The 27995-nt window shown below is 40.0% G+C and overlaps 1 protein-coding gene across 6 annotated transcripts; it reads left to right on the top strand.

The window, feature by feature from the left end:
- Window positions 1-15: 15 nt before the first annotated feature.
- Psme3ip1 (proteasome activator subunit 3 interacting protein 1) lies at window positions 16-27861 on the top strand. 6 transcript variants are annotated; one of them, XM_071605095.1, is made up of 8 exons: window positions 87-349; window positions 9977-10118; window positions 10649-10747; window positions 11151-11273; window positions 14889-15021; window positions 18357-18421; window positions 25896-26151; window positions 27538-27861. In XM_071605095.1, exons 1-7 carry the CDS (start codon window positions 347-349, stop codon window positions 26111-26113), a joined length of 783 nt encoding a protein of 260 aa, XP_071461196.1. In that variant the 5' UTR covers window positions 87-346; the 3' UTR covers window positions 26114-26151; window positions 27538-27861. The 6 variants fall into 6 exon arrangements, with proteins under 6 accessions (XP_071461198.1, XP_071461196.1, XP_071461197.1 ...); XM_071605096.1 differs by adding an exon at window positions 9210-9303 and having other exon boundaries at window positions 25896-27861; XM_071605097.1 differs by lacking the exon at window positions 87-349 and adding an exon at window positions 16-80 and having other exon boundaries at window positions 25896-27861.
- The last annotated feature ends 134 nt before the right edge of the window (window positions 27862-27995 follow it).

Genomic DNA, 27995 nt, shown 5'->3' with positions numbered 1-27995 from the left:
TTTCCACCGTGCTCTTAGGAAGGAAGAGAGCTGTTGATTGGGTTAAGCCGCCGGAAGTGGGGCGGAGCTTTGTTGTGGCGGTGAGGAACAGGAAGCCCTGAAGGGTCAAAAGGAATACAAAAGCAAAGGCTATTTTCTTTCTTTATTCTCTCTCTCTCTTTTTTTTTCTTGTTCTTGTTCTTCTTCTTCTTCTTCTTTTTTTTTTTTTTAAGTGTGAGCGACCTTTGAGGTGGCGGTTTGGGGTGGGCGCCACCGAGGGGAGGGAGTCTCGCCTCCCGCGCGCTGGTAGGTGAGTGCGGCCTGGGTCCTGGCCAGGCGGCGAAACCTGGACCTATTCGCCGAGGAGATGGTGAGCTGCGCCTAGTGTTAGGGGTAGTGCCAGGCCTGTTCTCGGTCCGCGTACTCGCAGGGTGTCTTGAGTGGCCGGGGCTTCGAGCTCGCGGGGCCCAGCCTGCAATGGAGCGGAGGGAGCCTGTGGGAAGGCAGCTGGGGGTCGGGGGAGGTTCCCTGAGCGTCTCTTGTCGGCTCTCTCCACTTTTCTACTGGCCTGGGCCGGCTGTGTCCCAGAGGTCTTGAAACAGCTCCAGGCTGCTCAGGCGACAGGGAACTCCTGTTGGAAATGGGATAAGTGCAGCATGGGAAACACATTTATTATGTTCATTTGCTGTGCCAAGTGCATTTTCATGTAACTGAAAGATCGAGAGTTGAGACTTGGCGTTTGAGAGTTGTTGGCCCTTGGGAATCCCGCCCACCCCGGAGAAAGGGGATACCTGTTCGTTCATAGCCGCGGGGAAAATAAGATCTGTGGCCCTTAACTTAAAAATGCATATTCTCAGACCCTTACCCGCAAATAGTCTGGCGGAAAAGGTCTTAAATGGGACCTAGGAAGCCAAATTCAGCCTGGTGGTCAGATTCTTAATGACCTCTTTTGTATCAGCTATGAGATAGGATTTGTCTATTCTTAAGTTATTTGGCTGATATTGGTGTGTCCGCAGGGACACCATAAAGTGGTTTGGAGAGCACTGCTGCTGAAACGTTTGAAAGAAATCCGTGTGTAGACTCCTTCTGATACAAGAAATTGAGCTGAGATAAAGGCAGCTTTTATATATTCCAAATAGAGCCCAAGATGAGCTGTGAACAGTTTGTGAATGTCTGAAAGTAAAGGCTGCCCCAGTTTTTTTCTTTACTGAAGTCTTAATGCCTTTACCGTATGGGGAAATTCTTAAGGTTTTTAAGAAAGAAAAAATTATGTCAAGACCATGTACTTGTTTATCAGTCTTCACTTTTACCTTCCAAGAAAGTTTTCGGGCGGGATTTCTGAGGATTGAACACAAGGGCACTTTACTACTATGCCACAACCCCAGCCCTTCTTATTTTTTATTTTGAGACAGGGTCTCACTAAGGTTGCCTAGGGCTTCACTAAGTTGCTGAGGCTGGCCTCAAAATTGGATCCTCCTACCTCAGCCTTCTGAGTAGCTGGGATTACAGGTGTGCACCAGGCTTACCTTCTGCAAATCTTGATGTTTGGTTAGGGTCAGGCTGCTGCTTCTTAAATTGAAAAACCACGTATCTGATAAACGAAGTAATTTAAGTGTGTAGTTTGGCCATAGGCTCAATCATGGTGTCATATGCCTTTGTGGAAGCTAAATTTAACTTTTTCAGTATGTTTACTCTCAACAGTTATCTGTCTCTGCCTGGCACAACATTTGTCTTCTTTCTTAAATATGATTAGTTTTTAGGATTGTTTCATCTTTGTCTTTGATTTTTTTTGTATTTTCACTGATGTGTCTATGATTTGTTTTTGTTCAGTTAGTCTAGTATTTATTAGACTTTTTTGACTCTGTGGATTAGTGTCTTTCATTAGTTATATAAAATCCTCATCCATTTTATATTCACAAATTGCTCTGTCCCATTGTTTATTGTTTACTGTAACAGACTTTTCTATTTTATATGTCCCTTTCTGTTTTTCTACTACATTCTGGATAATCTCTTCATTAATTCTCTTATTTCCAGTCTGTTATGATACTCATCCACTGAAATGTTAAATCCAGTTATTGCATTTTTAATATTTGTTTCTTTATTAGCAGTGCTGGGGATCAAATCTGAGCCTTGCTCATGCTAGACATGTGTCTATTCTTGAATTTTTTAGTTCCTGAACCAAGAAATTTGAGTTTGCCACTGTTGTACTGTTTCTTATTCCCTACTACTGATTTTGAGGTTTGATTTTTATTTCTTTAAAGATAGTAAGCATAGTGTTTTATAGTTGATGATTAATTTCACAGTGTGAATTCCCTTTGGGTCTGTTTGTGCTGTCCATTCTTGCTTTTTACTTCCCAGTTTACCTTTATCTTGAGGGTATAGTTCTTTGGGGTACCAGATTAAGATGGAGAAGGAGGTGGTTATCAGATTCCACATTCTGCTACATGCTGGCATTGAAACTGTGGCTTTCAGGTCAGATAAATCATCAGGATGAAATCCACTGTGAATATTAGACTTAATTTATGATTTTTAACATCCTCCTAGATTTTATTTAGATTATTTACTATCTTGTTAGCTTTTCTATTTCAGAATTATTTTTAAAGAACTTTTCAACTTTAGGGTTGGGGATGTAACTCAGTGGTGCAGCACTTGCCTAGCATGTGGAAGGTCTGGGTTCAATACCAGCATTCAAAAAAAAAAAAAAATAGTGAAACAGACAAAAGAAAAAAATATATAGATCTTTTTTAATATAGTAGTGGAGGATTGGTCTTAATTACCTAGCCTACTTTTTCTAGAAATCAGGATCCCCTTCATTGTGATTTTTGGATTGTATAATTTGTGATTCTTGCAATCCTAAGTGAAAGACGACTTTTCTTCCTTAAACTTCCTCAACGTTAGTGCCACAGCTGTTAAGCTTCCTTGTGGGGCATGGTGGTACGTGCCTGTAATACCAGCTACTTAGGAGGCTGAAGCAGGATTGCAAGTTCAAGGCCATCCTGGGCAACTTAGATACTGTCTCAAAACAAAAATGAAGTCTCAGGGTGTAACTCAGTGGTAAAGTGCACACCCCTGAGTTCAATTCCCCCATACTACCAAAACAAACACAAAAAAAATAAGCTTCTTTGATGGCTTATTCTATTCCTTTTCTTAACTCTTGAGTGCTTGACTTCTGTTCTTAGCATTTAACTGTGTTCTACTTTTCTTTAAATTACTCATATGCCAACCTTATCTCTTACTGAATGCAAGTTCTCTCACTAAAAAGTTAAGTGTCTATTCAGTACCTAGCATTGTGCCTTGCACAGAAAAGGTCCTTGAAAATCTCAGGGAGGCATCATGTTGGACATAGAAATATCAGTGCTAAAAAGTTTTGACATGGCCAGATTTCCTTCCAGTTGGAAAAACTGCTATTTCCCCCCCTGTGAGCTCCAGATGAAGTAGTTGGATTTACAAGTCACAATGTGTAAAAACTATAAGTAACATAAGAAACATGCATAGTGAGGGTAGTGTTATTTATATTCTGAGAGGTACATGTACATTGGGAAACCAAGGAGCAGCTAAGGGAACCAATATTTAAATCAGTGCTATTTCCTTTAGTATGTATAGTGCATATCAAATTCTTGTGCTATGGAAAGCTAAATAAACATAATTTTAGCTAATTGAACATGTTTTTTTTTTTAGATGCCTAGAATGTGGCTACAAACTGCTCTTCATAATAAATATTTAAAACAGATTAAAGCTGAGCTTGGTGCATACCTGTAACTGATTCTGGGAGTTGAGGCAGGACAATCTCAAATTTGAGGCCCTCAGCAGCTTAGGGAGGCCTTAAGCAACTTAGCAAGAACCTGTCTCAAATTAAGAAAAGGAAAAAAGAAAAAAAAGGACTGAGAAAGCAGCTGAGTGGTAAAGCACCCCTGGGTTTAATCCCGAGAATCCCAAGACATTCAAACATAATCTCCTTTGTACTGGAGTATATTAAATAAATTCTGTGTTAGAAGACTGACTTTGTCTAGTAATTATTTTGTCTAGCAAAACTAACAGTGTTTTCTGTTACGAATTGTTATTCTCTGAAGTTTTTTTTAAACAAAGTCTTGACGATTTGTTTATTTTTAAAAATATTTTTAGTTGCAAATGGACACAATACTTTTATTTTTGTTTATTTAGCTTTTTTAACATGGTGCTGGGGAACGAACCCAGTGCCTTGCACATGCAAAGCAAGCGCTGTACCTCTGAGTCACAACCCCAGCCCCTCTGAAAAAGTTTCTTAGTAGAAGTGCCTTTTGGTCAGAAAATAGTCTTTTTTATTTGGAATATAGTAATAGTTAAGTTAGTTAGATGGCAAATTCCTCTTAGTTGCCATCCTGAATTTTGAAGGACAGGGTGATTTAACATCAGGGTTAAAAACATTGGAAAGCAGTAAACTATATATGTACTGACAAGGGAATGTATTGAACTATTATTTTTGCTATCCTGTGTGAAGCCTTAGAACATCATAATAGAAATCTGATTTCTTCTGGTGTATTTTTACATGTATAATCTACCTAATTTTAGAGTTAAAAGATTATGGTGGCCAGTGATGTAAACACTGAAGGTAGTCTGCCATCACAAAATTCAGTTCCCTAGGAAATCAGATCTCATTAAATTGCATCATGGCACTAGATAAGTGGAATGATTTTTCAATCAGGTATAGCAATTATTTGGGGGGAGCAATGTAAGCTTTGTATTTTAAAACTTGCAGAGTGTGCTAGATAAGACCCTGAGCCCATTTCACCTCACCAATTTGGAAATTAAATACCAGTCTCCAGCATAAATACAGTAGTGTAGTATTCCACAGTTTCTTTGGCCTGAAATATAAGAACTTTGTTTTCTTGATTATCAGGCAAATTTGAAAACCATGGACTTTATTTGTGCCAGTTTGAAACTTTTAAATTTGGACAAAAGGATTTTGGTATGGCTTTGATTTTCCATGAATCCTCTATTTGAAGAACTTAATCCTTTTAAAAATAATATAATATTAGGGTGGGGGTGTAGCTTAGTGGGAGAGTGCTGCCTAGCATGCATGAGTCCCTGCGTTACCTCCTCAATACCACAAAAATAAAACAAAGTTATGTTTAATTTCATAATTAAAAATGCTACCTGAGTAAAGGAAGGTTGACCAGATTTACTCTAAAATTTAACACAGTAAAAGCAAATGAGCATTCCAGCATAAATCCACTGCATTCCTACATTGATACTCCCCCACAAGTGGAACCCAGGGCTTCGAATATGGTAGACAAGTGCTTTAACACTGAGCTACATCCCCAGCCCTTTTTTAGTTTATATTTTAGACAGGGTCTTGCTCAATTGCTCAGGTTGGCCTTGAACTTGATCTTCCTTTATCAGCCTCCTGAGTAGCTGGGATTGTTGTCTTGGCCTGCATTGATCTTGATAGATTACCATAATCCTGGGATGTTTGTTTTGATGTTTTAAATTATTCTAGCAAACAAAAGGGAAAAAGAAGAGACTTGTGAAAAATTTAGCTAAGCAGTAGGAGTAAGTCAAGGCAAGACAGTTTCCCAGCTCTTCTGTTTACTTCCAGAAAGAGGTCAGTGAGTTGGAGGCACTTATCACTTCACTATTGCAGAATAAACAGCCAATGGATCTTGAACCCTTCAAAGAAAAATACACTGTACAGCAATACTTCTCAGTATAAGTATTTTTAATCAGTTGGAATTATTTTATTGGGGGGGGTGTTGAACCCAGAGGTGCTTTACCAACTGAGCTATATCCCCAGACCTTTTTATTTTTTTTATTTTGAGACAGGGTTTCACTAAGATGCTCAGGGCCTTGCTGAGTTGCTGAGGCTGGCTTTGAACTTGCAATTCCCCTGCCTTAGCCTCCTGAGGCATGCACCACGATGCCTGGCCTAATTTCTGTTTTATGCAATCCCTTCCCCCACTTGTAATATTTGTTATATGTCACTAATTTATTTTTCCCCTACTGCAGATGGTATTGAGTTGAGTGCAGATGGTATTTCTCTTCCTCCTCTGCTTGAAATTAAGAGACTTGTGTTCAAAATCTGTAGTAATGGGAAGCTTTTCAAAGCTTTTATATATTGTGCTAAGTGTTTTACATGAATTATGTTATTTACCCAGACAAAAGCTTTATGTTATGTCGTGCTGTTTTGATCCTTGCTGTTAAGTGTAGTCTGTGGGTGTAGACACCAGGGCTCAGAAGAGTAAGTGACTTGCACACCATCATACTAATAAGGGGTAGAATCAAATTTTGAACACAAGTCTCATAATTTCAAGCAAAGTACATAGTCTTTATCATTACCTGTACCTTCTCTTGATAAGGAGACTATAGATTAGTTGAATTCAAGCAGGATGTACTGAAAGGGGTGTAAAATTAAGCTTGCTTATTGGCAGTATTGACAATGAAGGTTTGAATCCTGAAAAAACCTGAATATTTCTTTCTTCTTTTTTTTTTGGTACCCAAGGATGCTTAGCCATGGAGCCACATCCCCAGTTCTTTTTATTCTTTGAGACAGAATCTCAAAATAAGTTGCTAAATTGTTGAGGCTGGCTTTGAACTTGCCATCCTCCTGCCTCAGCCTCCCAAGTTGTTGGGATTACAGGCATGCACCACTGTGCCTAGCAAGACCTGATTATTATCCAGAATACTCAGGACTATGGCTACTTGTTTATTAAAATTTTCTGTCCATATCTTAGACCTTTCTTAATGTTGAAAGATGATCAAAATTAAATATACAGAGAGCCACTGGTGGTGTTGGAGGCAGGCAGGGAACTGCAGCAGTTGAAGTGCTTCAGCAAGTGAAGAGCTGTGGAGGAAAATGCACATTGAAGAAAGATAGATAAAGCATTGGTTTAGTCTTGTCCCTTTTGAACTCACAGAAAACCACTGCTAAGTGTGACCATCTACCTTGGCTCAAGTAAATTCAATACTTTGAGACAATTAAAAAAAATTTTTTTTGGCTGTTGATGGACCTTTATTTTATTTACTTATTTATGTGCGGTGCTGAGAATCGAACCCAGTGCCTCACACATGGTAGGCAAGTGCTCTACCACTGAGCCATGACCCCTGCCCTTAGTTGCTTTTCTTTACTTTGTAAGGTTAAGCAACTAGGAATGTTTGGCTCAGAAAAGTAACAAGTTAGGAGGAACAGGGAGTTGGCGTCAAACAACTGTCCTGTTGTCATCTTGGAAAAGATTTGGCTCCTTCTTGTGTAGTCCCAGTGGATTGAACCTATTCTTGGAGTTCATAGGGAGACAGATTTCAGTTACTTTAAGGAGGAAGGTCAGGCCTGTCAGAGAAGGCTTGGCTGCCTGGGAAGGGAGTGCAGTAGTCCATCTTGAGGTTTTGAAACGTGAATTAGGTGCCCGTCTTCTAGGTATGTCTGGTGGATTCAGATGCTTGGTAGAGTTATAGGGACCTGTCTTCTCTGAATTATTTGCCAAGACATAGGTGAGGGGGAAAAAACAGAGCTAATACAGGGTGAGAAAGGAGAGCTACAGCAAACAGCTATAACAGTAAGAAAGGGGGAAATTGAGAGTCCAGTATGTCTCTCCCATCCATTAGAGCCCCACCTAGTTTGCATTTCCTCTGCTAGGAATATTTAATAAATTGTTGGCTTGTTTTTTAGAAGAGGTGGTTCTGCAGACCTTGAGGAATTTGGGGTGTGGCACAGAGACTGAACAGTTCTGCTTTTGTAATAACCCTCTGGATTGAAATGTGGTGATGAGTGGTAGTGGTGAGAGGTGTCCAGGATGTGATGCTCATGTGGGAACAACAGCTTCTGTCAGTTGATTTAGGTTTTTTTGTAGTAATTTTCACAATTCTCTCTTGTTGTTATATTGTACTAAACCTCAAATAGTAGCTTTCAGGCCGAGACGATTACTATTTCTCTTGTTCTGAATGTTAGAGTGTGTTTGCTTCATTTCTAGCTTTATTAAATAAGAATGTTGCATGAACATTCTCAGCACTGGAATTTGATGTAGAAAAAAAGTTTAAATTGACATGCTCTTGTTTTCAACCAAATGTGGTGGTTTTGGGGGAGAAATATGGTAAAAGTGAGTAAGGGTATGATTTTTTTTTTTGGTACCAGGGATTGAACCCAGGGGTGCTTAACCAGTGAGTCACATCCCCAGCCCTTTATAATTTTTTTTTTTTTTTTTAATTTTGAGACATTTTGAGACAGGGTAAAAAAATGCCGAGGCTGGCTTTGAGCTTATAGTCTTCTCAGCTTCCTGATCTGCTGGGATTACAGATGTGTGTCACCATGCCCATCTAAGAGTAGGAATTTTTGATGTCAGGTTTGGATTTGATTTTTGGCTCTACCATTTACCATCTTTATTTCCTTAGACAACTGATAAAATTTCTCTAACTTATTTTCCATTTGTTAAGAGATAATATTTCTTATAGGGTCAACATTTATGTAAATACAAAGTATGTAGTATGTGGTATGAACTTAGTAAATACTATTACTTCATTTAATTAATTTTGGGGGGGTACTAAAAAGACCCAGGAGCTTTTTACCACTGAGCTACATCCCCAGCCTTTTTTATTTTTTTATTTTGAGACAGGGTCTTACTAAGGTGCTGAGGCTGGCCTTGAATTTACGTCCTGCTTCAGCCTCCTGAGTAGGTGGGGTTACAGGAATGCCTATCAGCCTCCTGAGTAGGTGGGGTTACAGGAATGCCTATCACACTCAGTTATCTGCTTTACTTTTGTGATAGCAGACTTTCTTTCTTACTTTTAGTAAACTTTATTGTTTTTCTAATTAGCAGTCATCTTTAAGTGAACATTGGGTTGAGTATGTGCCTCTTTGTTAGGGAGTAATGTGAAGAATACATAACACGTCAGAGGATGGTTAATTCCACAATTCTTTGAAAGGAAAGAAACCAGCAAGCAAAAACAGAAAGAGGCTTAGTTTAAAAGGAATAATATACACTATTTTATCTTTATTTCCTTCTCTCCTCTTCTCTAAAGAAAGGTCCAGGTAGATGAGGAAGATACATAGGAGATTGGAAATCTTCTGCATAAAGACATGCATAAGATGGTCAAGATTGTTGTGTGAATGAGAAAAGAGAAGGAATGAAGATAGAATTCTAAGTGTACAAACAGGGTGTTTAGAGGGAGGGTGGTTAAGAGGATTTGGCTTGATAGCTTGGAAAGTGTGTGGGAAACCTGGGTTTTTCTAGTTTCACTCTCCATTCCTGGTTGTGTATCTCTAGGCCTATCACTTCCCTGCTGTACAGCCTGGACTCCATCACTAAAGCTCTTTGGGTACCTGAGATTCTCATCTGAATTTCTTGGAAGCGAGAGCAGGTGAATCAAGATAGGGACCTGTCCCTGGAACAGGCATTTCAAGAAGGAAATAATGTCAAATATTATGGAAATGGGAATTGGGGAGGGAGGAGAGAAGGGAAGGCAAGGGCAAAATACTACTGACTAATGGAGCAAATTATTTTATATGCATTTATAAATATGACAAAATAAACCCCACTATTATATATAACTGTAATTCATTGGTAAAAACTTTTTTGAAATATTATAGAAATAAAAGAGAATGAGAGCTGGGGAAAGGGTGAGATGTCCAGGAGACCAGTTTGTTTAGAATAGAGGGACACTGAGATTTACTGTGAAACGCCAGGTAATGAGAATTATTCCACGTTCTTTCACTGACTCTGTAGGTAACCTGATAAATTAGGGAAAATGTAATTTTGTTCTTTCATCAATGACCTAATAAATTAAACCATTTGAGGAAGAAAACATTTTAATCTATTCCTGGATGAAACAGAGCTCACTTGTTTCTCTTTGAAATTTTTTTTTTTTTTTTTTTTTAATTTTTTATTGTGGGTTGTTCAAAACATTACAAATTTCTTGACATATCATATTCCACACTTTGATTCAAGTGGGTTATGAACTCCCACCTTTACCCCATACCCAGATTGTCTTTGAAATTTTAATTGCAGTTCTTTCTCTCTCCCTTTTTTGGTAGACTGATTGTTCCAGTATGGATGGAGGGGATGATGGTAACCTTGTCATCAAAAAGAGGTTTGTATCTGAGGCAGAACTAGATGAACGGCGCAAAAGGAGGCAAGAAGAATGGGAGAAAGTTCGAAAACCTGAAGATCCAGAAGGTACATAGGCCTGTGGTTGGACATTTACATAGTGATCTTTAATCCTTATAGCACCTGCCACATAGGCATTAGTTGTCCTTGCTTTAGAGTCGAGGAACCCAGGCTCAGAGGGAGAACTGTGTAAGGCCTCCTGGCACACTGGGGTGCTCGCTCACATCTCAGTCTTTCTTCTCTCCCACACTGCCTTCTGGGAGATTCTGCTAGTCTGTTCCATCTGGATAGGTGAACCCACAGTCTGAGCAGCTGAGAACACCGCTGCTATGGAGGGTGTGGGCTGATCCCTCAGCCATGTAACTGTCCCAGGCATGGGCCCTATTGACGTTGGTAGTTGGCCTTTGAGAACCTTTGACCCCTCTTCGAGATCCAAAGGGAAGCAGTGGGCTTCGTGCTATTTTTGTGTTATCCTCACCTTCAGATCATGCAGGACTTGGCTTTATATTAAAAATTCCTCGTGATTCCAAAATAGTATGAAAAAATTCTAAAGTGTGTATCTCCCCCTCCCCCACTCTATCTACTCATCTTTCTTTCAGAGTGTCCAGAGGAGGTTTATGACCCTCGGTCTCTGTATGAAAGGCTACAGGAGCAGAAAGACAGGAAGCAGCAGGAGTATGAGGAGCAGTTCAAATTCAGTAAGGTTCAGAAAATACAGCGTCCAGGGGACTCTACAGGGTCTTTTTTGATCGCTTTTGCCTCATGTAACATTCTTTCTAACTAGCAGTGGAATTGTCTTGATTATCTCATCTCCAGATGCTCATTTGATAGAAAAGAGACAGCCTTCTGCCTTCTACACCACATTGAGCATTTTGTTTAAAGCTCAAGATACCCATTTAAATTCTATGCTAATATCTAGTAATGGGAGAAATGCCTTGATTTTATGCCATATCATCTATCTAAAAGCCATGGTGTTTAACAGTTCTTTCTCCTAATCCCCTGAAGAACCTGCAGTTTATTAAAAAAAAGAAAAAAAAAAGTCTTATTTGTCTATATTTTCCCTTTAGCTTACTTAGTGTTCCTTTTAAATTATTTCCTCAGAAAACATGGTAAGAGGTTTAGATGAAGATGAGACCAACTTCCTTGATGAGGTTTCTCGGCAGCAGGAACTTATAGAAAAGCAACGAAGAGAAGAAGAACTGAAAGAATTGAAGGAATACAGAATATCCTTTGTACTTGGAGGGAAATCTGTACAGTGTCAGTATTCTCATAAATATTTGGTGATCTTCAAAATATTTTGCAACTCTACTCCCCTTTCAGTTCTTTGAACTCCTGGGCCCTGAATGACTGGTAGTGATCTGCAGGGTCTGTGTTGTTGCATGCAAGAGTTTAAAAAAACTGTAATCACAAGTCCACATTCTTTAGTATTGAGTACAGGCATAAATCCAGGAGGTAGCTGTATATATTCCTGCCTTGTGGAATTAGGCTCTTGAGACAGGGCAATGCAGTCAACATCATGCAGGGGAAAAATTGGCTTTTGAGTTAAAATTTTTTATTTTTTTTATTTTTTTCAGTGCTGGGGATTGAACCCAGAGCCTCATGCATACTAAGCGTATGTTTGCCCTCTGAGATACACTCCAGGCTCTGTGGTACCATTTTTTTTTAACAGCACTTGTCACTATCTGAAAATTGTCGTTTGTTTTTACTGGGTTGTTTTATCTTTTTACTGCTGAAATGCAAAGTAAGCTCCATAATCACCAGGACGTAAGCTGGGTGCAAGTGGTGCACACCTGTAATCCCAGTTATTTGGGAGGCTGAGGCAGGAGGATTGCAAGTTCGAGGCCAGGCTTGGTAACTTAGTGAGACCCTGTCTCAAAATAAAAAATAAAAAGGAGCTGCGAATATAGCTCAGTGGTAAAGTCCCCCTGGGTCAATCTCCAGTACCACAAAGCCACTACTGCTACTACTACTAGCAGCAATAACAGAAAGACTTGACCACTACTTTTCCCAGTGCCTGACATGTAGTATATTCTTATGAAATATGTGAATAAATTAATGAGTGACTTTAGATGTTAATGTGGCCACCCTAACCTTTTTTCTTCCTGTGAGGAAATTTATTTGAATATTTCAAGCTAATGTGTTGAATAACCTCACTACTGTGTTTGAACAGGCTTCACCTCTGACAATGATGTGCTAGTTGGTCTTTTTTTTTTGCAGGAAATGTGCAGTTGGTTCCATTTTGAGTTATGAGAAAACTGTGCAGATTCCCTGGGATTGTGTTTGGATATAAACTGGTTGCAAAAGTCCTAGCTTCCATTTTTAGTCTGTTAGTAACATTCAGATGCAGCTTGAGGATAGGAATTGACGGAAAGTTACTCCTCAGTTTCAGCTGTAGGAGTGAGACTAATTCTTTTGAACTCCCCAACCCTGACCCTGATGACCCCCAAATAGTATTGTGTGTTGATATTTGTAGCAATGGGCAGATACATGTAGTACATTGCTTCAGACCCAAGCTTTTTCCTTCAAGGAAATACATTAATTTAGCACTTCTCATTTGAATTACATCTTGTTTTAGGTTGGCAGCAAGTGTCTCCCAAGGGAGCGTTCTGGAGAGTAGGGCTGTCTGAAATGCCCTTCAGTTTTCAATTAAAAGGAAGGAAAGAACAGAAACTTTTCTGTCCTGTTAACATTGTTTTAACAACACTACAGAGGCTCTGAGGGATGTTGGATTTGGCTGGAAACTTGGGAAGTTCTGACCGTGTAGAAAAACTGACAAAAAGCCGACCTCACCCCTGATGTATAATGTACTGATCCCATGAATACAAGCAGCCGGAGATGAGTGGAGATAGGAGTGGAAGAATTAGACATTTGGTTATTGAGGCTCTAGATTAGGAGCTGGCTCATGGCTTTGCATATTTTGACATGATACATCTCATAACATGATACTTCTGAATGCAAATAAACTATGGTTTGTGCCATGTAAACAACAGCACTTTAGATGTTAAACTAGTAGTTAGTAATATTATGTGTATTTAAAATTACGCAGTTTTAAGAAATTCTTCATCTAAAGAATTCCTTGATATTTTTGAGGTATGTGTCTATTTTTAAAGCATTTTGAGGGAAAAGGACTCAAGGAGGGAAAATCTTGTGCTTTAGCTGTGGAACAAAAATAAGATTACCACCTCTCTCCCTGCCAAAAAAAGGGTGGGACTTTTCTTCACTTTAAAAGAATAAAGGTTAAATGTTGTTCTTTGTCTGGGATCTGGTATTATAAATGCATATATGGTTTCGTTGTATTTTTTCCCATTTTTGTTTTATTTTTTCAATATTTAATATTGAAAGTTCTCTTTGAGAGTTTCTGTTCCTTATTGATGAAGTTGCAGGTAAAAATGCATCAGGTGGGCTGGGTATAGTGGCGCATGCCTGTAATCCCAGCTGCTCGGGAGGCTGAGGCAAGAGGATCGCGAGTTCAAAGCCAGCCTCAGCAAAAGCAAGGTGCTAAGCAACTCAGTGAGACCCTGTCTCTAAATAAAATACAAAATAGGGCTAGGGATATGGCTCAGTGGTTGAATGCCCCGAATTCAATCTCTGGTACACTCCCCCCACCAAAAAAAAAGCTTCAGGCTAGTGTTTTTTTGAAATCTCCATTTCTTTCTATTTTTTAAACAATATTAACATTCAGCATTAGCATATTATGTTTTTATTGATGAATTTGAGAATAGTACTGAGCATTTTACACAATGCCCATCTAATACTACAAATATTTAAGCTAATTAATGCTGTAGGAACAGAATTGGTGCCTAAAGAATTATCAGAATGAGCATTTCCTCGTTTCTGGTACCCAGTTTTCTCTATAGTTCAAGGACACAGAGATAAATAACCTAGATTTTGTATCTAGATTATGTACCTCTGCCCACCTCTTTGGGCTGCTGCTTGGATTCTTGGGCACTAGATGTCACTATTGTTCAGTAAGTTACTACCACATCTTAAGAACTTATACTGTGGCAGAATACTCTGTTGTCTAATCTGTTGTGAGAAAGAAAATAAAATAAAAGGGAGCCAAGGGGCTGGCAGAACAAGTGAAAGTGACAGACCTTGAGAGTGAGAGGTTGACATGGGGCATGAAACAGTGATGTGACAAGCACTCTGCTTATGCTTTTACAAATAGCGTTTTGTTGCTTGGGTTATGTTTGCACAGGATTTCTTATTAAAATCACCTTAAGAGAGTGTTAAAACGATTCTTGGGCCTCTGAGAGCCTTACTCAGTAGTCAGGGACAGGAGACAGAAGAGGGAGTCTTCGTGTTTAACGAGCTTTGAGGGAATTCTGATGTTGCATTGTACCAGTAGAGCGGGAGTTAGCCTTCATGATCCAAGTTTGAGTGCCACTGATAGTCGTAAAGACATCTGCAAAATCCAGTTTCACCCTTGATAGGGAGAAGCACATATTTTAAGGGAAACCATAATTTCTCCCTGTTTCCTTCATATTTCTTAAGATCCTTGTTTTCTCCTCAAGCATGTCTTTGATAATACTGGGTTCTCTGGATATGCTTAGATTGTCATTGAAAGTCAGAGGAAAAAGTTGCTTGCCTGTGTTATTTTGGACTTGATATACTGTCTCCCTTTGAGGTCACCTTCGTTTCTGTTTAAATCAGCTGGATGTAACAGGCAGAATAAAGAGGTAAGGGGCTGGGTTTTTTTTTTTTTTTTTTTTTTTTAATAAGTAGGCCAAAGATGATATGATACAGCCAAAGGGCCAGTGGATTATATTTGTTGTCCTCCTTTTGATTACCATAGTCCTGTGGCTTTTGTTTAGTTTGACCCTTAACCTGTAACTCACAGCAATCTCAACAAGGTTGGAATTTCTGCAGAAAACAAGAAGGAGGTGGAGAAGAAATTGACTGTGAAACCCATAGAAACCAAGAACAAGTTCTCCCAGGCAAAACTGTTGGCAGGAGCTGTGAAGCATAAGAGGTCAGCCAGCACTTCCATGGTGTGAATCTTCCTCTGGCCGTGTCATCTGAAATGTCACTTGTATGGGATCAGAGCAAAAGATTACCTAACATATGTCTTTGTGAGGTTCCCTCAGTGTGCTTGCCTCCCTGTCTCCTTCCAGATTCGGTGTTTTTCTGTGTCCTCTGACCCTTGTATCTCTCATCATTTGTTCAGCTAAAAAATAGTAGCTTCCATGTGTCGGGCATTGTGTTAAGTGCTTCCTGGGTGTGGTTTCATTTATCTCTCTCACATTTTCTACGAAGTACAGATTATTATAATCTCTGTTTTACAATGAGAAGGTGGAGAAATTGGGAGGTTGGAGAACTTTTGTTCAAAGTCACACATCAATACAGCAGTTCAGTGTTTGAGCTGTTGTGTTTCTAGGCAAGTGAAGTAGCAAGTTCCGTGCAAGAATTGTGTACAGGGTCACGGGAACAAAGGAGGAAAGTGCACAAGGCTGCCTGGTGGTGCACAGGCTCGCAGACTCACAGGCTCGTGCAGGAAGTTAAGGAGGCACGAAAAAGATGCTGATAGGGTAGGACACTAGGGCTTTGATAGGCAGATAAGGGAGAGAACCTTCCAGGCAGAGGGAACAGCTGCTGCAAAGGCATTGAAAAAACAGAGCAGCTGTGACAGGGTTATGGAGCTGGCTTTGGCTTGGTTTGATTGACATGGCAGTGGTAGCACTACCTAGAGATTTTGATGGTTCTTCATCAAGTTTGCTCTTCCCTTTCCAGATCCTGAAATGGCACCATAGTGATTGAATCGGGTCGTGTCAATTTGACCATCCAGACCATGGGCAGAATGATGTTTAGTTTAAATGCAGTCTATTAGGAAAATCAATATGGTATATTGGCAACCAGCCACACGTTTTGAAGGGAGTGTATTGATGCATTCTTGTGGTTTGGCACATCATCCATCTGCTGCAGATGTTCCTAGGAGCTTTGCCTACTTGTAAAATGTCATCACGGTACAGCAGCTGAGGAGAGGGGATATCAGTAGCTTCAAAGGGCTAACAATTCATGGGTTATTCTATGCTCAAGCTTTTACACAAGGTCCAGTGTTTCTCAGGATTTGGACCTGGGTCATTCTTCCTGGACTGTGCCAAGGAAGGACTCTCCAGATGGGCATTTAGTTACCTCTTGGCCAGTGCTTTTGCTGGTGCAGAATGGCTGTTGTAACTATCTCCCTTACTTAGTCTTTAGATCTCCTTTAGAAAGGGCTCTGTTAGCTTATTTAGTGACCTGAATAAAACCCCTCTTAGGTTTTGAAAATACATTATTTAATGTTGCTTTGCAGAGCAAAGCAATGAATTAGCCTTTTGGAGGCAGGAGTTCCTAACCTCCCCTGCCCTGGGTAATTAGAGTGACCTAAGAGTCTGTTAATAATGTGTATTCCCAGGCTTCATGAATTCTGGTTCAGTAAGGTTCAGTAGTCTATGTATAAAAGCATAAAAACGAAACAAGTATCCATTTCATACCTTCTCCAAGTTTTTTCTCAAAGACTTCTCCCAAATCTTTTCTCCAAGTTTATTTTATTTATTGATATAAATAGCTGTCAGTTAACTAGCATGTTCATGTGAAGCCTTTCTTCTCAGAGGCTTCCAAAGTTATAAATTTTCCTCAGCTTTCATTGAACGCAAGTTGTATATTTTCTTCTTGTATTTTAAACTTTGACTTAGGAATAATTTAGAATTATTTTTGAATTTCTGTAGTGAGCTAATTTAACTGCATACACACACGTGTGTGTGTGTGTGTGTGTGTATTTTGCAAGGCTGGAGATCAAGCCCAGGGCTCCCGGCGTGCTAGGCAAGCCCTCTGTCACTGTGCTGTATGCCTAGCCTGCTTTCATAGTGATTTCTTGATTTCCTCCATAGCTCTGTTGAGTACATACTTTTAAACTCCTTAGAGTAGTCAGTGCTTTTGGGTAAGTCTGTTTTCCTAATGTTAGTGTTTTACTTGGTACCCCTTTTTCCGTTCTTTTACTTTTTTTTGAGGGGCTGGGGATCGAACCCAAGGTTGTTCTACCACTGAGCTGCATCCTCATCCCTTTTTGTTTTTATTTTGAGACGGGGTCTTGCTAAATAACTGGCCTCAAACTTACAGTCTTCCTGCTTCAGCCTCCCTAAGTAGCTGGGATTGCAGGCACGCCCCCTCACACCTGGCTCCATTCTTTTACTTTTTAGTCTTTCTAAGTATTGTTTGATTTTCTTTTTCTTTTGTTAAGTTTCTAGTTGTGTCTCTGCTTTTATTTGTTTATTTTATTTTTTAATTTTTCTGGTGCTGGAGATTTAACCCAGTGGCAGTGGTGCCCTGTCTCCCACTGAGCCACATCTTGGCCTTTTAGACAAGTTCTCGCTAAATTGCTAAGCCTGGCCTTGAACTTGCCATACTCCTGAAGTTTCTAAGTAGATTTAGTTTATTTATTTTAATCAATATTTTTTATATCATTTCTACCGTCTTAACATTGTCTGTTTATTTATAATTTTTCTTATATTCTTGTTCTGGAAAAACATGACTGAGAAATCTTAAAATTGCAAATCATTATTTTTCTTTCTACTAGTTTGGATTTATGTACCCTAATAGAAATAAGCTTGAAATTTACCAGGCATACTTAGCAAAACCTAAAGTAAATAGCTATCTCACTTCCCTGCAAAAAATATGTGGACCTTAGACTCTGTAGTTACAGTCCCACTCTTCCTACTTTATGTGCTACTGTTGTCTGGGTCTTCAGTATGGTTGTGTTTAATGCCACAAATTACATGTTTGTTTGTTTTAATAACACTTGTTTAGACTTATATTTGTATTTACCACCTTCTTGTTCACCATCCCTTCCTTTTGGGATGGATTAAGGCCTTCCTTTTGGGATAATTTTTTTCTTTGTTAAGAAGTACACTCTAGACATTCTTTTAGCGACAGTCTTTTGGGTGACTCTCAGAATCTGTAGCATGTTATTGAAGATATTTTCTTTAATCTTTGCTAACTTAAGTAAATTTTTGTCATTTGTGAACCTGTCCACATATTCTTGAATTTCATCTGTGGTTCTAATTGAACTGAATGATAAAGATAACAAAAAAAATCAGAAATTTAAATACTTCACCTCTTGGATTTTATCAGGAGTTTAAGTTGTCTTTTATAACGAGTTTTATAATTGGAAGGAGATTAAGAACCTGAAATGAAGGCTTTTCATTTCAGATCATCCCAGCTCCTTGAGGCTGCGTAAGATCCATATAAATGGTTTCTAGAGCTGCTGATTTCCTAAGCTTTTATCCCCAAGATTGGACATAGCTCAAATCACCATGGTTTTTGTTACAGCGCAGAGAGTGGCAACAGTGTGAAAAGACTGAAACCAGACCCTGACCCAGATGACAAGAATCAAGGTGAGTGGCAGCCTTCATTTCTTTCTTTTACTCATAATAAACATGAAGTACCGTAAAAGGCTGGCATGCACTGAATCTGTAAATGAGTACATTTAACTCTCTTCAAATAAGCCTACTAGATTTAATTTGCCAACTATTTTATACCAAACAGGATTTGTACCCAAGAGTATGTCAGCTGCCCTGCAGAAGTAATATGTTAGAAACCAGTGGAACTGATAAATGACAGTTGTGCTCTCTAAGGAGTGCTTACAAAGCCCTGGTCAGATGACCTCTGCTCACAAGAGGTTTTTCTCTGTCTCCCTCAAAATGTCAAGTTTCTTGATTTCACCTGCCTTGCTACCAGTAGGAGGTAGAATGCCTGGCTCTCTCTGATTGTTATATTGGATTGAAGCTAAGTGCTTAATACAGTCTCCAGAAGTATGCTTTCTTTGGGTGGTTACTTTTATGCAATGACTCTGCCTCTGTTTTAAGTTGTCACAAAGTTGTAGGGAAGGGGAATGTTTCTGGGGGCTGGATTTGGGATGAGAAATTCAAGATTCTGTTTTCAGTTTCACCTGACTCCCTATGGGATTGAGATTCTGAACATCTATCTATAAAACAGGGCTTATGTTTATTTCTTTCTCAGAAAAATAATGAATGCTTTTAAAAATGTTTCTGCAGAGTACCAGTGATAGCAGGTTGTTGCTGTTAGTACTCTTTTGCTCTAGAACCTACTTTTAAAAAGACCTTTAATGGCTGGACATGGTGGTGTACATCTGTAATCCCAGTTGTTTTGGAGGCTGAGGCAGAAGGATCACAAGTTCAAAGCCAGTCTCAGCGACTTGATGAAGCCCTAAGTAACTTAGTAAGACCCTGTCTCAAAATTTAAAAAAAAAAAAAGGGTGTGTGTGTGTGCTGAGAATGTGGTTCAGTGATTGAGTGTCCTTAGGTTCAGTCCTTAGTAACAAACAAACAAACCAAAAAAAAAAAAAACAAAAAAACTTTAATGTAGAGGCTCCCTTCTATCCATATTCCCTTCAGTTCAGCTCTCCTTTCCACAGGGAAATAGTGTTATATTTTTCTTCTGTATCCATCCAAAACTATTCTGTTTATATACAAGCAATTATAAATATGTATTTTTAAAAATACTGTATTATAGATAATTTGAAACAGACTCAATATAATAGTGTATTGATCCCTATCACCTAATTTCAACAATTTTTTAAAAAACTTACTTTTGCAGTATGGGGGTGAAATCCCAGGTCTTGCACATGCTAGGGAACTGCTCCACCGCTGAGCTTCTCCTCCGTCCTCTAACAAGTTTTAACGTGTATTCTGTCTTCATTTATACCTCCCAAGCGTAATATTTTGTGACAAGTCCTAGACATCATATAATTTCATTTATAATTCTTTAATTGTATTCTTCAATATTTATTTCTGAAAAGTTCAATATTCTTCAATATGAATATATTCTTCAATATGTATTTCTCAAAAGTTCTTTGTTTCATTTTAATAAATTGTAATACTATGAATATATCACAATAATTCCCTTATATCTATTATTATTATTATTACTACTACTACTGCTACTACTCATTTTCCTAAATTACCTAAACATTTTTTGGTAGTTATTTTTTAAAAAACCAGGATGCAAACAAGGACCAAATATCATAAACCTTTAAAAAATATTGAAATATAATTCACATATCATAAAATTCACCCTTTCAAAGAATACAATTCAGTGGGTTTTAGTATGTTCACAACGCCATACAGCCATCACCTCTATCTAATTTCAAAACATTTTCAACACTCAAGAAACCCTATTCCATTAGCAGTTACTCCCTGTTCCCTCTTCCTCTTAATCACTAGCAGCCACTAGTCTACTTTTCGTCTCTGTGGATTTGGGACCATTTCTTATAAATGGAATCAAGCAATATGTGACCTTTTATGTCTGGCTTCTTTTTAGTTAATATGATGTTTTTGAAGTTCGTCCATGTTGTAGCATGAATGAGTACTTTTTGCTAATGGCTGATGATATCCGTTGCATAATACAACATTTTGTCCATTCATTAGTTGATTAGCATTTGGGTTGTTTCCACTTTTTGGCTAATTTGAATCATGATGCTGTGAATATTCATGTACAACTTTTTGTGTAAAACAGCTTTTCAATCTCTTGGGTATATACCTACAAGTAGAATTGCTGGGTCATTTGGTAATTCTGTGTTTAACTTTTTAAGGAGCTGCTAAGTTTACTTTTAAATGTAAAAGTTACTTTTCCAAAGTCCTTTTTACTTTTTGAGACAGGGCCTCTTAAGTTGCTGAGGCTGGCCTTAAACTTTCAAACCCTTCTGCCTCAGCCTCCTGAGACATTGGGATCATAGGCATGCACCCTTGTGCTTGGCCAGTCTTTGATACCCTTTGAGTTACTTTTTGTACATGGCATGATATAGAGATCCAGTTTCATTCTCTGGTGATATCTATTTGTCCCAGCACCATTTGTTGAAAAGATTCTTCTTTCCTCCAGTGCACTGTCAAGATGTCCTTGTTGAAAACCAATTGAACATAAATGTATGGGTTTATTACTATGTTCAATTTTCTTTTGGTTAATCTTTATGGCTGTCCTTATGCCACTGCCACACATTTTTGGTCACTCTGACTTTCTAGTAGGTTTTGAAATTGGGACGTGTCAAGATTGTTTTGGCTATTCAGATTCTCATCCATTTCCATCTGAATTTTGGGATCAGCTTGTCAGTTTCTGGGGGAAATAAAAGGAGCTGAGATTTTTATAGAGAGAGATTGGAATCTGTAGAATAATTTGGAAATATCACTGTCTTATGATATCTTAACAATAGGCTAATATGTCCTTTAATACAAATTTAATTGGTTGGTCCCTTCTTTAAAAATATTTTTTGGTGGTTTTCTTTAATTTTTGTTTTGTGTGTGAAGAAACTGGGTTTGTCCTGTGGGGTTTTCCATACTCTAGATTTTGCTAATTGTATCCCTGTGATGTCTTTTTTTTTTTTTTTTAAATGTTTATTTAGTTGTAGATGAACACACAGTATCTTTATTTATTTTTATGTGGTGCTGAGGATTGAACCCAGTGCCTCACACGTATGAGGCAAGCACTTTACCCCTGAACCTCAGCCCGCTGTGAGGTCTTCTATTCTGTGTTTCCTGTAAAGTGGTAATTAGACCTAGAAGCTCGATAAATTCACATTGATTCTTTGGCAAGAATATATCAAATATTGTTTTCATGCTTCTGATCATTGTATAAGTTTTATTTTACTTTAACTTACTCTTGTGTTTATTGCTTAATTCATTGGTTTACCTTAGGAATTTTTGCATATCTGCATATAAAGAACTTCTTCATTACATTTTAGTATTCCTTTATACTCTTATACCAGGGAATATTTATCTTATTTTTTATTCATAAATATTGTTTCTATTCTTCCTATTCTGGTGTTTTAATAATAACCCTGTCATGCATGATTTTTTCATTTGTGTGAATATATTCAGATTAAATACTTAAAAGTAATTGTTGGGTCAGAGAGACTATATGCATTTGTATATGGAGAAATAGTGTCAAATTGTCACTCAGAATATTTATCCCAGTTTACACTTTCATCTACAATGTAGGAATTCCTGTTCACTGACATCTTTTTAATACATAGGAACTTACATGACTGCTTTAATAGGATAAATGTATATATATAGTTGGCCCTTGTATCTACAGGTTCCACGTCTATGGATTTAATCAATCATGGATTGAAAACAATTGAAGGAAAAAATTAACTCTGTACTGAAGCTGTTTAGGTTTTTTCTTATTATTCCCTAAACAGTCATTATAACAACTATGTATGTAGCATTTACATTGTATTAGGTATTATGAGTAATGGAGAGATGATTAAAGTATATGGAAGTATGTACACAGGTTGTATGCAGATACTGTACCACTTTTTACCAGGGCAGGGGGTCCTGAAGCCAATCCTGAAAATTTCGAGGATACACATATACTTGATTGTGATACACACACACACACACTCTAAATGGGAATCTTAAATACATTTCAGCTAGTAGACCACTTGCCCTGTCTCTGTTGTTTCCCTCCCTGTTTGAATGAGTCACTGGAAGGGAAAACTGTGGCTTCTTTGAACTCTGTTAGGTACTTTTTTCAGAGCCATCTTTTTTGTCTTTCTAAATACCTTCTTCCAGCCCCCACATCCTCACAGCAGAAGTTAGGCAAGAAGTATCCTCCTTAGCTAGAAGGAGTTAAGGCCCCGTGAGAAGAATGCCCCCTGAAACTTGCTTCAGAGTCTTGTCCTCAGCAGGAGAAGGATTTGCCTCTTTGTCCCTCAAAAGATAACTGGGACCCAGAGAGATTCAGTTTCCCCACTGAAGACTCTGGACTTGGCCTGAGCAGAGCCAGTGAATGCAAAGTTGGCTCCATCTACTCCCAAGTCACGCATCTGCCCGCATCCCAAGAACATTCTCTGTTAGTAATTTTCTGTAATAATTTGGTATGACAATGTGGTCCAGCAAATACAGAAGTTGGCAGGAAACTTCACCAAATGGGTGAGATCAGAGGGCACCATTTTGTTCTCTTCGGACTGCTAGCTGCTTTTGGAATGAAATTTGTCAGAGTTGCATTGCAGTCTTTTTTTCTTTCTTGAAACCTCCTAGATAATTGGAGGTTTGGGTCTTTTCACTTAAACTCTTCTGATCCCACAGTGGTCCAGATTCCTTGGTCGTATTTTACAGCTGGCTTCCATTATTCCCTTAGGCCAGCTCTTGTCTTCTCTAGATATTCTGAACTTGAGCCTTTTTTTTTTTTTATCAGCCCCTTAAATTAAGTTCACACTTGATAAAAAAGTAATTGACTCACATACCCTAATAAGGTATATATTTTTTAAACAACCAAATATTTCTGCCAGAATACTGAAAGTATGTATTCTGTATGTGATATATGATAATGGTAATGAACGTTCAAGTAACAAGAATGATATAGCTTGATGTCATGTCTCAATTTTTAAAAGAGCATCCAATTTTTACTACTCCTGCCTACCCGCCCCCAGATTCATCACTTGCAGTGGAACTCTACATTTCTTTTCTTTCATGTTTGCATTCTCACACAGTAGACGTTCTGGCCTATTCTGTGCCAGACCTATGCTGTGCGTCCCGGGGAAGGAATAGTGAAGAGTGAGCCCTTGCCGTCCAGGGGTTACAGTGAGTGAGAATTCAGACAAGCAGCCCATCTTGTCATTTGGACTATGCATTCTTCTGCAGTTTTCTTATCTTTAATTTCAATGATCTTGAGGTTACAGTGATGAGTGGAACTTTATCTCCCTGATTTAAGTGGCTTAAGATACTTTTTGAATTTTGCACTTGCCTTTTTAAAAAATTATTTGAATCAGTAATATATGCACATAATAAAAAGCTCAAAAGGGATAAGAGTGTGGAGTGAAAAGTCAGTCTTCCCTCTTCCCCCAGCCATTGGTTTCTTTCCCCTGAGCAGCCACAGCTACCATTTTTTAAATGTATTTTTTCGGATACTATCATACATTTGCACGGGCATCCCTGTTCCCCCACCCTCCAAATTGTAACTTTTACACACTGTTCTTCCTGTTGGCTCTTTTCATTTTTCACAGTGTCTTGGAGATTTTTTAATTCCAATACAGAGATGCTTTATTCTTGTTACTGTGGTTGTTTTTGCAGTGCTGGAGATGAATCCATGTCCTCACTTTTCCAGTAACCTGCACCCCAGCCTGACATGCTTTATTCTTAGCTGCTGACTAGAAGTCCATTACTTAGCCAGTCACCCATTAATGGACAATTTTCGCAGCCTTTTGCTACTGTGAACAGTGCTGCAGTGAGTCTTCTCTTATGAACATCTTTTGAATTTGAAGGCCATTGCCAAATTTCCTATATTCCCTCAGCAACATTGAAGTTACCCCTTCCTTGCACATTCCTGCCTAATATACTGTTTATCTTCCTAGGTTTAAAATTCATCTGTTTCTTTTTCTGTGAACTGTTCATATCTTCAGTCTGCTTTTCTATTCAGTTGTTGATTTTTTTTTTTTTTTTAACAGATCAGAACTCCTTATACCTTGAAGACACTAGCTTTTGTGATATTTGTTGCACATATTTGCTTCTGCCTGCTGGTAACCGTCTTCGTGATCATTGTCAGCTTTCCTGTTACTGACATATCTGTGCTTTAACATTACATAACTTTAGCACCTTTTTTCTCCTTATTAGAGCATCCCATAAAAATCAGCAGATGCACTGAGCTCCTGAATTCTGTGCACTGGCTGTTTGACAGCTCTTTTGGCTTCTTGGGTATTTTTCAGTGACCCCTGGTTTTATATCCTTGGAACCCAGTCTCTTTTTTGCATCTACTTGAGGTGTCTATGAAAGTGAGGTGTTGATGTAAGGTCTAAGGCAAAGCCCAGAGGGAGTTGTGTTTGTCAGCACAGGGCAGTGACAGATGAGCTCCGCTCTCCCTCTCCAGTGAGCTCTGGTATCGTTGTATGGTAGTCTCTTTGATTTAGACTTAGTTTAATATTTTCTATTCTAAGTAGTCTATAAGCTTGCCAAATCATTTGACTTCCTTCTCCGTCAACAGGGCTGATCCCTACATGGCAGGTTGGTAGGGTGATAAAGCAGGCTGGAAACATGCGAGGGAAGAGGGGATGGAGGAGAGTTCCTAACTCTTCTTCAGCCGTCAAGTTCTGCATCTCCTAGATTGAGACGTGCGTGCTGTCACTGCAGTGGCAGAGTAACTGTGGGCTTCCTGGGAAGAAAAGAACTCCAGATCCTTGGTGAGAGTGGTGCGTGGCCCTAATGTCTTACCTGACTGGCTTCAGTTTTCTCTTTCTGTAAAAGAGAAATGTGACAGCAAGGCACATTACTAACCCATTTCTAGATCGCTCATCTTTCTCTCTCTCATCAGGGAAAAGTGGCTTTTCTTAATAAAGAGCGTTATTCTGCGGCTGATTGGTGGCCTTCACCATGTGTCCCTGCTAGCCAGCGTGTCAACCGTCTGTTAATCTGCCATCACCCCTACTGTTGAGCATGTGGAGCCCTTTATCTCCCCGTGGCTGTTTCTGCCCTAAGAGTGATTAAGGAACGAAATTAGACATGAGTCCCACTTGCTGCGAGGATGGGGAATCAAACCACAACAGACAACACTGCAAGGGGTTCGTTCTGTCTCAGAGCTGGTGGGAACGGAGAATGTAGTCAGGTTCTGGGTTAGAAAGGCCTTGACTCAAGGCCCAGCCCTGCTTCTTTACCTGGAGAATCACTTCACCTCTTGGAGCTGCACTTCCCCCAATGTTTCCTCATCTGTGAGACAGGAGGACGAGTCGAGCCTGAACAGGGTTGTTGGATCTATGTGGCTTCTGGGGCAAGGCTTCGGCACAGTGCCTGGCACATGGTAAGAGCCTCTCAATTTTGGAAAAGAGTGATGAGTAACTTGTTGTCCGTCCTTTTTTTTTTGCAGAGGCTCCGTCCTGCGTGTCTCTTGGAAGCTCCTCCTTGAGCGGCCCCTCCATCCACTGCCCTTCCGCTGCTGTCTGCATCGGCATCCTCCCAGGCTTGGGTGCCTACTCTGGGAGCAGCGACTCTGAGTCCAGCTCAGACAGCGAGGGCACAATCAACGCTACTGGGAAGATTGTCTCCTCTATCTTCCGAACCAACACCTTCCTCGAGGCGCCCTAGCTCCTGCCCCCTACCACAGGGAGCTCCTCCCCAGAGTGGTCAGTCCGTCCGTTCTGCCTACGGGCGTTACCTCCCTCAAAAAACTCCTTTGTCTATTTCCTGTGCACACCGTGACATTTTTAACCTAATCTGAAAATGTGCCAGAATCCACTTGTGACCCAAACTGTTTGGTTTCTCCTTCCACCTCAGTGCAGGTGACCCACCTGTCCCGCTGCCTTTCTTCTGATGTACTGGGGCAGGGCCAGTCCCAGCAGAGGTCCCACTGACAGTGTCCTGGGAGGACAGGCACCATCTGGCTTGCAGAGGGTTTTACTGCTTTCCCAGTTTTTCTTTGTCCTTTCCCAGTAGCACAAGGAAGCAAGGGCAGTTACAGGACAGGTGCCGTCTGTCTAAAGCTTAGTGTAGAGGAATGTGTTGTTTGGTTCTGCCTCACTGGGGAGCATGGAGGGGAAGAGAGCTGGTCAGGGTGGAGCGGAGCACCTCCCTGGAACTAACCCACCTTGATGTTGTGTGTGACGAAGTAAAGATTATAAACCGGATCTGCAGGGGACATCACTACACACCCGGCCTTCGTCTGAGGTTCTTCCTTACTCTTGCCTCTTCCTCTCCGCTCCATCCAATCTGAGTCATGGAGGAAGGGAAGAAAAGCCTCCATCTTCTACTCAGACCTTTTCTCTGCCTGTTTTTGTTTTGAAATAAAGGTTTTAGTTTAAGATTCTAAACCTTAGACAAACATGTATAGGCCTTATTTAATCATGGCCAGAAACCAGACTGCTCGTAGGTTATAATGAGATGACTTATCTCTAGCAGCTCCTGGGGTCTTAACATTGCCAAGTATTGGGACACGCCTGCCTAGTGTGACGTCCTCCACTCCACGGAGGCCCTTCTCTGTTTGATGCATTTATTGTAGTTGTGGCTTTTAATGTTGAAGCTATTTCTAGCCTAAAGGTGCTGGGTTAGTACTTTTCCTTTATTCTTTGCCTGACTGCTCTTTTCTCTTCCAAACGGAGTGGCTCCAAGACCACAAGCAGCCAAGAACCAGAGGGACTGTGCCCCCTCTTTCTCTCCTGGCGGGAAAGGGGCTCAGCTGAGGGATGGAGGGAAGGGGAGAGAGGGTGGGAAGCCTGAAGGACCGTGCTTTCCTCCGCCGCACGGTCTTCCTTCCCTTGGGCTCCTGCCTTGGTTGTTGCTGCTTCCCTGGGTGTGAGACGGTGAGACACAGAACGTGTTGCACACGGGTGCCAGCAGGCAGAGGAGCTACTCGGTTTTAACGTGGGCAAGAGGCCCCTGGATCTCGTCCAACCCACTTTTCCCCTTCCAGCGCCGCAGTGCTCTGGTGCCCATCAGTGCTCTGGTGCCCATCGGCAGATGGCGGCTTCCCTCCGCCCGTAACTGACGCCTTATGAATTCTGCCTCCTTTTCAGGACCTCTCGGTGCTAATTGTTCCTGACTGTGAGAACGGTGTGTCAGCTCCATCCTAACAAACAAGACACTTAGATAAAACTGTGTAGGCACCTCTGCCTCGGCTTCATTGTTCCTGCGACTGTGCTGCTGTTATCACAGCATGTACCTGATGCACCCTCACATCGTTTCAGGAGGCAGGCCGGGGAATCACAGTCACTCTCTTTATGTGGTTTGACTTCAGAGGCCATTACTATACCTCTTGGCCTCTGTTGATGTTGGAAGAAGTCAACAAAGGGTCGCGGGATTGAAATTGTACTTCAGAGCCAGTAAACCTGTCAGAACGAGCTCTTCTGTCTGCATCTTGTGCTTCCAGCTCCCGGTCTGTTGCATCTGGATTGTGCCATTTCATTATAGTCCATTGTGCACCCCAAAACTGAAACTTACCTTCTGTAGAAACCGCCACTAGCAAAGCAGGATC

The sequence above is a fragment of the Marmota flaviventris genome, chromosome 18 (genome assembly GCF_047511675.1).
Source record: "Marmota flaviventris isolate mMarFla1 chromosome 18, mMarFla1.hap1, whole genome shotgun sequence".
In the NCBI taxonomy this organism is placed as follows: Eukaryota; Metazoa; Chordata; class Mammalia; order Rodentia; family Sciuridae; genus Marmota; species Marmota flaviventris.
The sequence above is the reverse complement of the archived record's forward strand: the minus strand, read 5'-3'. Positions and strand labels throughout refer to the sequence as shown.

Bases quoted from the DNA above. Each gene is read 5' to 3' on its own strand.
- Psme3ip1 (XM_071605095.1), top strand. The intron at 10,119-10,648 runs GTACATAGGCCT...TCTTTCTTTCAG, and splicing joins AAAACCTGAAGATCCAGAAG to AGTGTCCAGAGGAGGTTTAT. The intron at 10,748-11,150 runs GTAAGGTTCAGA...TTATTTCCTCAG, and splicing joins TGAGGAGCAGTTCAAATTCA to AAAACATGGTAAGAGGTTTA.